The 13,863-nt window shown below is 45.3% G+C and overlaps 1 protein-coding gene and 1 long non-coding RNA gene across 3 annotated transcripts in view; one reads left to right on the top strand and one right to left on the bottom strand.

Moving 5' to 3' along the window:
* Window positions 1-8,737, top strand: part of LOC127690594 (uncharacterized) — a 33,747-nt gene extending 25,010 nt beyond the window's left edge. Inside the window, exons 2-3 of the long non-coding RNA XR_007979168.1 lie at window positions 7,513-7,685; window positions 8,613-8,737. This is a non-coding gene — a long non-coding RNA (uncharacterized LOC127690594). The remainder of the gene's footprint in view (window positions 1-7,512; window positions 7,686-8,612) is intronic.
* LOC127690592 (beta-microseminoprotein-like) overlaps window positions 1,797-13,863 on the bottom strand; it is a 29,267-nt gene continuing 17,200 nt past the window's right edge. Inside the window, exons 1-4 of one of the 2 annotated variants that reach the window (XM_052190115.1) lie at window positions 12,504-12,582; window positions 9,711-9,816; window positions 7,674-7,776; window positions 1,797-1,983 (exon numbers count right to left, since the gene is read on the bottom strand). In XM_052190115.1, the coding sequence (XP_052046075.1) occupies window positions 1,854-1,983; window positions 7,674-7,776; window positions 9,711-9,816; window positions 12,504-12,533 (369 nt within the window). In that variant the 5' untranslated portion in view covers window positions 12,534-12,582 and the 3' untranslated portion in view covers window positions 1,797-1,853. Of the gene's footprint in view, window positions 1,984-7,673; window positions 7,777-9,710; window positions 9,817-12,503; window positions 12,583-13,863 lie in introns of those variants that run through there. The other variant, XM_052190114.1, reaches the window with a different exon arrangement.

Here is a 13,863-nt window from a genome sequence, read left to right on the forward strand (position 1 = left end):
AAGCTCTCTCTTCTCATCAGCAGAAGGGAGGAATCTAACGATTTTCAGGGAATGCTGGGAGAGGGAAACGGGATGTTAAGTACCACTGTGTTCAGGACATAGTCGGCCTCCAGAAACATTCCACCTTGTCAAACCACTAGGAATAGGGGCAAATATGCTCTGGGTCAGTAATGGAAAACAGGCCCACCTGGGACCAGAGACCCAGACAAGGGCCCAAAAAACAGGGCTGTCGCCACTATAAACCCAGAGGACATCCAGGGCAATGTAGGGGAAGGGAGCTGAGAGAAGCATTTGGGCTGCATGTCACATGACTATTCAAATCAAGACAAATCCTTTTTTTCAAAAACCTTTTGGATTGACCCATACTAACTGTACATATCTATCAGATACATTGTTAACTTTCAATGCATGTAAATAATCTATGGGGACTAGATGTGGGTAATTGATGTATTTATTATTTCTCTGTATTGATAATATAGAAAATCCTCTCAACTTATTATTTTTGAAATAGTTAATCTGGGTGTGGTGTTACCCGGATACATTTCTAGCGTTGGGAGGAGGATGAGGAGGGGTGTTCAAGGCCAGCCTCCTCCATTGAGAGTTTGAGAAAAAAGGGAAGCAGAGATATCAGGTGATTATTATCAATATAGTCCCACAGTGCTGTGGAATATTAGCTACCATGTCTCTCTCCTACCTAACTCTACCCTGGTTAAGAGGACAGTCAAATTCCCAAGGACAGACAAGAAAATGGCTGCAGAGTGGGCTGGAGTGAAAACAGAGCAGAGCGTTAGTGTTATTTAATAAGTTTCCTTCTGAGGGGACTTGAGAGGCGGCTCTGCAGTTGAAAGCACTCACTGTTCTTGCAGAGGACCCAGTTTTGGCTCCCAGCCCCTACATGATGGCTCACAGCCATCCATAACCCCTGGTTCCCATGCCTTCTGACCTCCGAGGGCACCAGGCATACACACGGTACAGATGTATACACGCAGGCAAAAACGTCATGCAAATAAAGAAAATAAAATCTTTTTTCCCTCTGGTGGTTTGAGTAAGAATGGCCCTCTTAGGCTCACATGTCTGAATGCTTACTGATGAGAAAATGGCTCTATTTAGGTGAGTGTTTTTGTTGGGGAAGGTGTGGCTTTCTGAGAGGAAGTTACATCACTGGGGGTTGGCTTTGAGGCTCCAGATGCCCAAGCCAGGCCTGGTGGCTTACTCCTTCTTCCTGCTGCCTGTGGATCTGGATGGAGTACTGAGCTCTGTCTGCCTGCCTGCCACCACACTCCCTGTCAGGCCCTGCTTGCTCCAGTGTAAAGACTTATTTTATTATTTTTTCTAAGTACACTGCAGCTGTCTTCAGACAGCACCAGAACTGGGCATCAGATCTCATTATGGAAGGTTGTGTGCCCCAGCGTGGTGACTGGGAATTGAACTCTGGAAGAGCAATAGGTGCTCTTACCCACTGAGCCATCTCTCCAGTGTAAACAAGAAACAGAATGCAGGCAGAAGAGCCTGACACAGCAGAAGTGGTTGAAATGGACGTGGGCCCCATAGGAGAGCACACGGTGTGAGACCCGCTGGAGCACAGGGTAGATGCTGTAACTGGTACCTGGTATTGTTGGGTGGATTTGTTTGGTTGTATGACATGCATTAAGCTAATGCGAATATGATTGGCAAACTTATTTATTTGCTTGTGTTTTTATTTACTTATTCACTTATTTGAGGTTTTTGAGACATCCTGTCTCTGCCTTGTGAGTGCTGGGATTACAGGTCACCTCCTTACAATTTATAATTGGTAATTTTAGATCATACAAGGTTCAAGTGTTGCTCCACTTTTGGGCCCACAAGAAGCACATTTACATTTTCCATTTATCAACTCCACAGGTCTTTCCTGGGTTCTTCCGTTCCACCACTCTATAGGTGCAGTTCTCTGGGTAGAAATGTTCCTCACACTTTTCTTTGTCATAGCTCGCAGGCTTAGCATTGCTGTCAATGAGACAAGATATTTGTTAGAAGGGGAGGGAACATTATTCACCCACCCTGCTGCTCAGACCTGCTCTGCAAGAAGCAGATAACACACATCCCTGTAGCCTGGAATGTAAGGGCATCACTTGGCTAGAAGCCCCAAGTGTACATAATAGGCATTTGTATCCATCTGTGCTATAGAGTCACAGAGATTTTTCCTAAGAAGGGTCCTGAACTCTACTCTACATACACTGGGAAGTTCTGAGAAGCCAGAGGCAGGGCTAGGCCACTCTGGGACAGGAAAGCTTGTAGTAGCCTTGCCCTTCCCAGGGAGTGGTCATCAATAGTGGTCCTAGACTGTGGGAAGAGAAGGGTTGTCCCAGCCCTGTGTGGTGTCTAGTTAGAAGAAAAGCTCACTCAACCAACAGGGGCAGAGAGCCATCCCAGACAGGCTCATAGATCCTAGGGAGACGCTACAAGAAACAAAGCATCCTGGGAAAACCCACCTGCACATGCAGGGGCACACATGATTTTAGGAGTCATTGCCCTCAAAGCCCATCTATAGGCTTGGGTCTTAAATTGCCCTGCCAGAGCAAGACATGGTGGCACGCAGCTATAATCATAGCACCGGCAGGTAGAGGTAGGAAGATTGGAAGTTTAAGGCCCTCCTGAGCTACGTCGTGATTTTGAGAATAGTCTAGGCTATGAGAAACCTTGTCTCTGAAAGCAAAGGTCCAGGCTAGAAAAATGTAGTCCATGGGTAAAAGCAATTTCTATTCTTTCAAGGGATGGGAGTGTGGCTCTCAGCTCCCATCGATGCCTATAACTCCAGCTCCAGGGAGTCAACACCTTCTTCTGGCTTTCACAGGTAATTGCATCTCTGTGCAGACATTCACATAGACAATACACATAAATAAATAATAAATAGTTTCCTAAAGAGCAGAGAATAAATAAACTGCTCTGGGTAGAGTGCATAAAAGCAGGCATGCTGATGCCCTCTGTAACAATGGCGCCTTATTTTAAAATGCCCAGAATTTTATCCTAAAGGAAAAAAAGATCTGGTTTCAAGAACAGGAGAATTTGCAGACACATTGTACTATAAGCATTAATGGTGGTACACACCTCTAATCCCAACACCTCAGAGGAGGAAACAGGAACTTTGCCAGATCAAGGTCAGTCTGAGTATGTAATATATAATGAGACATGTCTCAAAAAAATCTTTTGAGTCTAATTTAATTTGCAAAGGAAGTTTGACATTTAGTCATAAAAGATAAAAATGCATAAAAAGAAAAATAAATTACTATTGGTTCCAAAGATGAGACCATCTGGGTGGCAGCCCTTGCCCCCTCTCTGCCCAGGGAGCTCTCTCTGACCCAGCAAGCCCACAGCCATGTTCCCACCAGGCTGCCAAACTGCAAAGCTAGAACAGATGCTGAGTTGTGGGACAGCTCCCTCCCTCTTGCTGCTCTGGGGAGATGGCCTGCTCAGCTGGCTCCTCAGGACCCCTTCTCCTCTCCAGCACCCCTTCCTCCCACTCCCAGGGTTGGCATGATGGGTTTATGTCTCTGTTTAATGGAAATAAGCAGTTTGGCAGCCATTGGCTCCTGTATTGGGGAAACAGCCCACAAGCATTATGCTAACAGCCACAGTGGGGAAAACCTTTTCATGTTAGAGACAGAGAACTCTAGGTGTTGTTTGTGTCACCCCTTCTCCAGATAGAAGACACCAAAACACTGCAAAGGTTTCTCATCTTATTGATAGAGCCATAGATAAGCCAAAATGCCTGTCACCCTCACCCACAGTGCATCATCCTAGTTCTATTTTGGTCTGGGATCACAGACACGGTTTGAGGCTAACAATAACATTTACATTTTCAATGGGTCTCATGAGACACATAAGCTGCAAGACATATTAGATTCACTAAAAATATCCTCTTTCTCTCTCTCTCTCTCTCTCTCTCTCTCTCTCTCTCTTTCTCCCTCTCTCTCTCTCTCCCCCTCCTCTCTCTCTCTCTTTCTCCCCCCCTCTCTGTCTCTGTCTCTGTCTCTGTCTCTCTCTCTCTCTCTCTGTCTCTCTCTCTCTCTGTGTGTGTGTGTGTGTGTGTGTCTGTGTGTGTGTATGAGAGCTTGTGGGTATCCAGGCATGCTTCATACACATCATAAGCTCTGCACATTCCTTCTAAATGCCCACCAGAGATCAGTGACCATGGTATGGGAAGAAAAGAAAAGCTGTGAGGGCAGAGACAAGGATGCTGGCTCCACATCCCACAGTGAGACACAACCGCTAAGGGGGATCAGTTTGCCACACATTGTGGAAGGAGAAGGAGACAGCCAAGGAAGAAGGGATGAGGTGCAGAATGCCTGAGACAGGTGACCATGCAGAAGTCCTGATGTCAGCAGTGTTGAGGATTCAGATGTGAGTGGGCTGACAGCCTGTTTGGTTTTGTTAAGAGAAAGAAAGAAGTTTCCAGAGAATCTTTTGTGCAATGTGTGGGAGCATCACCTGTCAATAAAAGGCTCATGGCCTATAGCTGAGGCAGGAAGCAGGGAGGTGGAAGTTCTGATGGAAGAGAGGACTTCTGGGTAGAGTCAGGCAGTAAAGGAGATTTGCCCCAAATGCTGAGGAAACAGGAAGCGTGAAACTGAAGGAGAGGTAAGGAGCCACGTGGCAGAACTAAGATGAGTTTAATTGGTTAATTCAGTTATGAGCTATCGGGAAAAGCCCAGGCTTGTGGCCTAAGCATTTATTCATAAATAATTTAAGTCTCAGAGTTGTTATTTTGGGGACCTTGGGCACAGGTGGAAAAGACTTTGATTACAAATGAGAACGCATAATTGACTCACTGATAAATTATTGCTGGAGCAGAGAGACTGGATGTTAAAGCAATGGGTCATCGTGTTCTACCTGAAGTTCTTTTTAAGGAGAAGCTAAGAGAAGAAATCATCCCGCTGTTTCCTAAGATTTTGTCACAACAGCAACAACAGTCTCAGCTGTCCCTTCTTGCTGTGGAACTTGTGGTAACTACAGCAAACTTGGCTCTTTCCAAGGATACACACATCGCAGAGAAGCACCATGCAGTCTTTGTAGAGGCGGAGGGCACTACCAGCTGGCCAGAGAAGGCTCTTAAGAAATGTCTCTAGAAAACTTGCCACTGAGATTCATGACATAGCAGAACCACTTACAAAGTGGTTCCTACTCCTAGTCTTCTGTCCCAAAATTATTGCAAAGCATCTTCCAATGCACATGAAGGTTCATGACATCAGTGCTATTCACTAGCAATAAAAAGTAAGAAGCATTGAACAGCACATGACAGAGTAAACAGAACAGGACCACACAATCTTGTACAGTATCATTCCATGTAAAAGGAATGAATTAATAAGGCGCTGCAACAAGGACCAACGTGGACAAACTTGCTTAAAGCAACTGGCCAGACAGAGAAAAGCTTTGTGGTTCATTACAGGGTCAATTCAGAACAGGCAGATCCACAGACAGAATGCAGAATGGAGGCTCCCAGGGCAGGGTGGAGGGATGGAGATGCACGCTGAATGGAAACAGTTTCAGTTGGGCTCTTTGAACGCGTTAGAAGAGGAGAGGTGCCTGTACAATATTAGAAACCATGTTGTGGCCGGGCAGTGGTGGTGTACACCTGTAATCCCAGCACTGGGGAGGCAGAGGCAGGCAGATTTCTGAGGTCAAGGCCAGCTTGGTCTACAGAGGGAGTTCTAGGACAGCCATGGCTACACAGAGAAACCCTGTCTCAAAAAAACCAAAAAAAATAAAAAATAAAAAAATAAATAAAAAATAGTTGGAGAGATGGCTCAGTGGTTAAGAGCACTGACTGCTCTTCCAAAGGTCCTGAGTTCAATTCCCAGCAACCACATGGTGGCTCACAACCATCTGTAATGAGATCTGACGCCCTCTTCTGGGGTGTCTGAAGACAGCTACAGTGTACTTACATATAATAAATAAATAAATCTTTAAAAAAAATAATAAAAAATAAAAAATAAAAATAAAAAATCCATGTTGTGTCCTTGAAGAGTTCAATTGAAAATTGTTTAATGAAAACTTCAGTGTAATATATTTTGTACTACAGAAAGAAAAAAAAACCTTTTAAGTGGGCTGGTGAAATGATTCAGTGGGCAAAGATCCTTGCTGCCAAGCCTAATGACCTGGTTTCAATTGTGCCCTCATCTATCCACACATGCCATGGCATGTGCATGTTGGAAAGCACCTACACACGTGCAAACTACATCAACTAATGTCATCACTGGCACTCCTATCTCAGCTTCCCAGGGAGCTAAGAGGACAGTTAGGTACCAGCTCCAGATGAAAAGCCATTAAGATAGTTAGGTTACACAACACATAAATATGTTTAATGTAATTGAAATGTATGGCAAAAGTGGCAAATTTCATATTATGTATATTTTACCATGAGAAACTGGACAAAAGGGGCTGGAGAGATGGCTCAGTGGTTACGTGCACGTACTCCTCTTTGGAAGGTCCTGAGTTCAAATCCCAGCAACCACATGGTGGCTCACAACTATCCATAAATTGATCTGATGCCCTTGTCTGGAGTGTCTGAAGACAGTTACAGTGTACTTATATATAATAAATAAATAAAGCTTTTAAAAAAGGAAGAAACTGGACTAAAAACTTGCCCTACTCCTCTCCAAGGTCCAAAGTAGATCATACTGCAGACCCTCGTGAGGGTGCTGGCTCAGTGCAGTCACTATAGTAACTGTGTCCTCTGAGGGGGATGTTGGTAATGGTCAGGGCTGGGCATGTGGGGCCCGACAGTATGTGGGAAACCTCTGGACCTAGGCTTAAGTTTCCTGTGAATCTATTATTGCTCTTTGTGTTGGAGATACAACTCAGCGATAGAGTGCTGGTTTAGCAAGCATGAAGTCCTGGCTTCAATCCTCAGTGTGCGTTTTCCCAGACGAGCAATCCATCACATACTCAGGTGATCTCGTGTGAACCTCCTCCCCATTTTAACCGGTCACTGAAGGCTAGGGCAGTAGAGAGGAAAGGTGGGGCTAGAGGTGTGAGAGTGGGGGCAGGTGGATGCAGAGAGGAGGAGAGGGGAAGGAGAGAGGACAGAGAACAGAGGAAGAGGAAGATGGACCAGAACCACGTGGCCAGGAGAAACTACAAGTAGCAAGGGGTCTTATAGGTGGGGAATAAGTTAGTATAGTGTTATATCTGCCCAATCTAGCTTATAGCTTATACTTATAATAACTGGATTGTTTTTTTTTTGTAAGGGCTTATTAGGATTGGAAATTCCAGCAAAAAATTGGCATCACTGTCTCTCTTTCTCTCTCTCTCTCTCTCTCTCTCTCTCACACACACACACACACACACACACACACACACACACATACACACACACGCACACACATGTAATTTATGTTATTGCTTCTCGGCCTTTTGGCTAAGATCAAGGGTAGTAATTTATGTTAAAAATAAAACGTTGTAGCTCATTAATTGCCTATTGTTCAATAAATTCCTATGGATAAAACACAAACCTGTCTGTCTGTGCTTCTCACACAGTGCACACATCACAGACAGAGACAGCAAGATCACTTGAGCCCTGGAGTGTGATGGCAGAGTCACCAAAGGAGACCTTGTCTCAGAACCAAACATAAAACTAAACTGAACAAAACGAAGCAGAAGTTCTCAAGAGTGGCTCCAAACCAGCGGTTGAGACTTACTTGCTACAACAGGTGACTGACTTTTTGTCACAGAAGCACCACAAACATTCCTTCTTCCAGGGAATGTTGATGAAATGCTTGCGACCCTCAGCATCTGTGCATTCTGAAAGGAACACATCTCAGAGTCACACAACAAGAACAAAGTTTATCAGTCAGAGCTGCTGGCATGCCAATGTTTTTGTATTCTAAAGGTTTAGAGTCTTGTACACTACAGTCCCTTAGTCCTTGCCTCTGATAACACTGATTAATTAATTGATTGATTGATTGATTTTGAGACAAGGCATTCATAGCCTTGGCTAGCCTGGGACTCACTGTGTTTACCAGGTTGACCTCAAACTAACAGATTCAACTGTCTACAGGGATTAAAGTTCTGAGCTACCACGCCCAGCGTTCTGATAATGATTCTTAAGCAAGCTTAAATTCTTCTAAAATTTATTTCAGAATAGAATAAATAAGACCTTCCTTTTTAACCTAGTAGCCATTAGGGACTTACTAGCAATAGGGGCCCAGCTATTTTCTCTGGTTGTCTTGAATAAACCCCACACTTCTCTTCTGGTATAGCTTTGTGTCAGTAATTCTCAATATTAGGAACACATGGGAAGCACTGTAGGTACTTAAAAATCACGCACAGACTGGAGTGCAGCTCAGTGCTAGAACATGTATTTAAAACGCAAAAAGTTCTGGATTCAATCTCCAGCACCTAAATAAACAAGCAAACCTTGTGTGCCTGATCCCCATCAAAGAACAATAAGATCAGGATCTCTGGGTGGAGCCCAGGCTGCCTTGTTTACTTTAGGTTTTTTTGTGGGGAGGGAGGCCTGTAGCATGTATTCCAGATGGGTATTGAATTCCAAATATGCTTTTTAAAAAATATTTGCTTTTATTTTATTTATATGAACGTTTCTCCTGTGTTTATGTAAGGTTGTATTCTATCTGCAGAGACCAGAAGATGGCACCAGATGCCCTGGAGCTGGAATTACCAAGAGTTGTGAAACCTTCATGTGCATGTGGGAACTGAACGGGTCCTCTATAAGAGTATCCAGTGCTCTTTACCACTAAGCCATCTGTCCAGGCCTGTCATGGACTCTTAGTCCTCCTGTCTCTGCCTCCCGAGTGCAGGGATTACAAGGACGCACCATCACAATTGCTCTCTGCAGTGCTGGGATTGAATGCAGTGCCTCACACATACTAGGCAGCGTTCTACCAAGAGAGCTGCATCGCCAGCCCTCTGCCTTAGTTGTTAACATGTCCGTCCAGGGAAAGGATTGCTGCCTTAAGTCCCAGTGTGCTTGAAGGGCAGCATGAGCTGCACCAGACACCACCCTTTCCTGTGTGTGTGTGTGTGTGTGTGTGTGTGCGCGCAGATCCTATAGTTTAGATTTGTCCTGGGCTAAGGCATATGGCCTTGTCATTGTCATACTTAGTTTTAGCTGTCAACTTGATACAGACTCATGCCATCTGAGAAACACTTTCAGGGTCTTGCTTGAGTTTTCCCACCTGACTTCTCTCAACAAGGGACCTAGGAGTGAAATGCAAATAAGACCTTTTCTCCCCTAAATTTATTTTGGTTATGGTATTTCATCATAGCAGCAGAATGAAACTAACACAGTATTAAAGTGTTTGTATGGTATGTATAAGACACTCCAGGACCACTTACAACACACAGACACACACAGAGATGTTCCACATTTAAACAAGATTATAGGAATGATCATGTACATTGAATTTTGAATGCAGCTTCTTATCCCTGACTGCATGTGAAAGTGGGCAAGTGCGTACTGGTCACCTCCAGCCCCCAGAGATTCCCATTCAGCTGTTCCTCAATGGGGCCTGACTGTGCTAAGCTTTGAAGCGCTCTGGGTAATCTCATTTAGCTAGAATTGAGAAGAACTTTCTTATTGTTTCTGTATATGCCTGAATTCCTCTTTCAGTGCATATTCCAATACTTCTCCATCTGCCCTATGTACTAGATCATATCAACAGTTTGTATCTACCAGGCTGGAATGGCATTAAAAATACTGGAAAACCAGGACTTACCATCATCCTTTTGGTTTGGAAGCATCACACGCTTTTCAATGGTGCATTCGGCTTTGCACGCTATGACCATGGTGGCAAGGACTAGGAGACTATGGAGCAGAGCTTTCTGCAATGCAGAGAAAGGGTGGGATTGAGGAATGAGCAGCGACTCCTGAAGGCCATTCTTCACTGAGTGTCCTACAAGATCCCCGCTGAACTCTGGCATGAAGAGCAGAGTGGAGAGCAACTGCCGGGACCCACAGCCGAGCACTCAGAGACTAAGACGTAAATTAGTCACATAAAAGAAAAATCTTGGGCAGGAGAGATGGCTCTGCGGTTAAGAGCACTGACTGCTCTTCCAGAGGACCTGAGTTCAATTCCCAGCAACCACATGGTAGCTCAAACCATCTGCAATGGGATCAGATGCCCTCTTCTGGTGTGTCTGAAGACAGTTATAGTATACTCATGTAAATAAAATTACTAAATCTTTTTCAAAAATCTTAGGAAGGTTTGTAAAGAGACAAAATTAAAAATAAAAGATTTACATGAAGCTGGGTGGTGGTGGCCCACACATTTAATCCTAGTACTCGAAAGGCAGAGGCAGGCAAATCTCTGAGATTGAAGCAAGCCTCCTCTACAGAGTGAGTTCCAGGACAGACAGACCTAAGAAATCCTATCTCAAAAACAAAAACAAAACAAAAAATACAAAACAACAAAAACATGAACCCAGAGGCAAGGAAAATAGAGCAGGAGTCCTGCTGGAGCTGTTTGTAGGAGATGTGACTGGGAATTAGTTTGGCTTCAGAGGAAACTCAAGGTCATGTGACCAGGAAATTCAGGTGTAGACAATGGATACAGAACCTCCAGGGCCAGCCACCCTTCTGCTCTGAAGAGGGTTTGGAATCCACAGTCCCCAAGTAGCAAATCGCCCATGTCATTGTTTTGAGAGGAGCTAAATAAGAGCACACAGTATAGTGCAGCACTCCTGGAGTCCTTTTAAAACAGAGACTAACAGCACACCAAGTGCTAGAGGAAGGGGAATAGTTCAGTTGGTGGAGGGTTTGCCTAGAAAGCACAAAACCATGGATTCAATCCCCACTAACACATAAAGCCAGAATTCCTGTGGCTCTGTAAGCCCAAACCAGGAGCCACATTGTTGTTAAGAAGCCGCATTGGTATACATTGTTATTAAGTCTACACAGTGCAAGAATGAGTTTCCTAAGTCTAATGCATCCTGCACACCATTTCAGCCTGAACTGAACTTGTGACCCTGTGATGTATGCCCAGCCTTTGCCTTGCTAAACTCCTAAACCTGTGACATATGGTGGCCTTTGCGCCTTACAAAAGTGTGTCTTCTCAGATAACTTCATGCCTCCCCTTCCACGTGATGTATCCTTACACTTATCTACCCGGGGCAGCCTTGAGTCCATTGTCCCCCCTCCTCTGTCCAGGTGCTAACAGCCAGTTATCTGGACAGTTGTTTTCTATCAACTCTAGCCCTTCCCATAAAAGGGACCTCAAAAGCCAGTGAGGGGCTGCTCTCTGAAGTCCTGACTGGGAGAGGCAGCCAGCTGGACATTTCTAAATATGGCTTCTGCTAATCAGACAGTTGTGAATTGTTTTGTTTGTTTGTTTTCAGTACATGCCACTAATCCCAAATATACACATATACACATACATACACACACATGCACATACACACACATGCACATACACACACATGCACATACACACATGCACATAAGCATCACACACATACGCATCACACACATAGACACACACACACACACACACACACACACCTGTACACATTAAGACAGAAAAGGATCGATAAACACTTATCAACTTAACCTAAAGTGAGATAAGTGTGAGTGTAAAAGAAGACAGACCACACTATTTAGGATCCACAGAGGAAAGCAGGCCCCAGCATGTTATCATAGGGACAGTAGCTGTGGAGCAACTGGAAAGTGTCACTTAAGGCCACTCACACTTTGGAATTCACATTTTCACTTCTAACACAACCCTGAGAACAGCACAGAGGGGAAGACTGACTCCTGACAAGGTAGCTCAGCTCACTGAGGATGGAAAACCATGCAACACCTAAGAAAGGGCTGACTGAGAACACAGTGACTTCCAATAAAGAGCAACAGAACCCACACTAGACAAACACTGCTGAACTAAAAGTGAGAGGAGAGAGGCAGGTGCCAGGGATCTGCTATGCATCTGGACATGAAACTCTGCAGGCCGCACAATGGCCTGGGGCTGTGATTCCTGTCATACAGACACAGCTGCAGCCCAGGCTGCCCTGATCTTATTATGTAGTCCAGGCCCACTTTGAACTCAGGACAATACTCTTGCCCCAGCCTCCCAGGAGCTGTGATACTAGCGTGGGCCGCCACAGCCAGCTAAGAGGGCATTTTGTGACTGTGTGGTTGTTATATCTCCCTTCTTGGGCTTTCTTCTTGTACAGTGCAATCACTGCACTCAAAACTCTAAAGAAAGTGTGAATCCTTCCAAAAGGAAGGAGTGAAAGACAGAGAAAGAAAAAGGAGAGGAAAGAAAAGGAAAGGAAAGGAAAGGAAAGGAAAGGAAAGGAAAGGAAAGGAAAGGAAAGAAGAAAGAGCCTGCTATGGTGACTCTCTCCCTCCCTCCCTGCACTGGGAAGCAGTGACAGGGGGCTCACTTGAGTTTGATGCCTTCCTGGTCTACACAGTGACTATGGATGGCACAGCGAGACACCCGCACCCTTCCTGAGCAGTTTGGGGTAAAGCAGACTGGCAGTGTCTCCTGAATTGTGTCCCCTTTGTTAAGTACCTGTTTCTGGAAAGACAGCCTGCTCTCCATAACTGAGGGTCGAGGGTCTTCAGAAGCTGTGTCAGGGAAGGACTATCGCAGCTACCTGAGTTCACTCTGAGCCCTCATGGGAGGGGTGAGAGGAGGGGTCTGAGTGGAGACACGGAGGCCACCGCCCACCACTCTTTGACCACTAGCTCTGTCTGAGGAGGGTTTCACAGAGTACATTTGTCCTGAGGTAGCCAGGGTCCCTTGCTGAGGCCCTCTCCACCCTCATGTGGCCTCTTCCCCAGCTCCTGCTTCCTCCCTCCAGGCCTCCTGTGGGAAGCCCCTTTCATTCCCTGATTCTGGTTTATAGAAAAGAGACTTAAAGAAAAGACCCATTTTCAACTAAAGACAGAAAGGAGCCCTATGTATGAAATCAGTCCCCTACCATGGTGACAGAGCAGGACTCCTTACAGCCGGGGACCTCCAGCGAAGTCTTAGCAAGAGTGAGTGCTGGCTCCCTATTTATACAGGTGAGAATGACCACTCGTGGATGTTCTTGGAATGATATTGTTCCAAGAACATATTGGGTATTTACTGAGGGCTGAACAGGAACTTCTCATTTCTCTTGCTTTATAAGTCTCTTGCATATTAAGCTTCTACCCTAATTATGTGTTTATCACTAGGATTTTCTAGGCAGTGGGGCCTCCTGACCATTTTGGGGTATGTTCCTCACTGTTGACAAACTGTTGTCCTTGGTGTGAGAGAGCAGACAGAGGAAGAACTTTCCCTCTGAGCCTCCCTCCTGCACTGGCAGGCTGCTAGGCAGCCCTCATGTTCTTTCCTGGTTCATGGACAAGAACTGAGGGCTCAGGGCATGACTCCCGGCAGTCAAGCGCTGAGGCATAAGGCTCGCCTATGGGTCAGCCTGGCTGGCTCCGGAGCTGAGGCCCGGGAGGTGCTGGCCTTAGGGTCCAGGCTGGGAGAGTGCATGGAGCCATTTTCCAAGGTGCGGATGAGTCACGCCCACCAGCCTAGCTGGCTGTTGACAAGCCACATGCTCAAATCTCTCAGCCTATCTCGTTCTCCTGAGTCTTTAGTCTTTTTTCTGTTTCCTCAAGAAGGCCTCCCTTTCTCTGTTCAATAGTGATTTCCTGTACAGGAACAGAATGGAGTTCCCTTGAATGATTAAAACTGGAAGTAATTTATAATCCAACAATCCCACTCAGAAAACATCTGCACTCCTGAAAGTTTACTGCAGTGCTGTTCACAATTGTCACGTGGTCAAGCCCCCTGTGTCCCCCTGATACATACACAAGGAAATAAGCAGCCAGAGAAGGGTCAACTTTGGGGCTGGGTGTAGATCACACAGATTCAGTTCCTAGCATCCACATGG

Source organism: Apodemus sylvaticus, chromosome 8 (assembly GCF_947179515.1).
Source record: "Apodemus sylvaticus chromosome 8, mApoSyl1.1, whole genome shotgun sequence".
Taxonomy (NCBI): Eukaryota; Metazoa; Chordata; class Mammalia; order Rodentia; family Muridae; genus Apodemus; species Apodemus sylvaticus.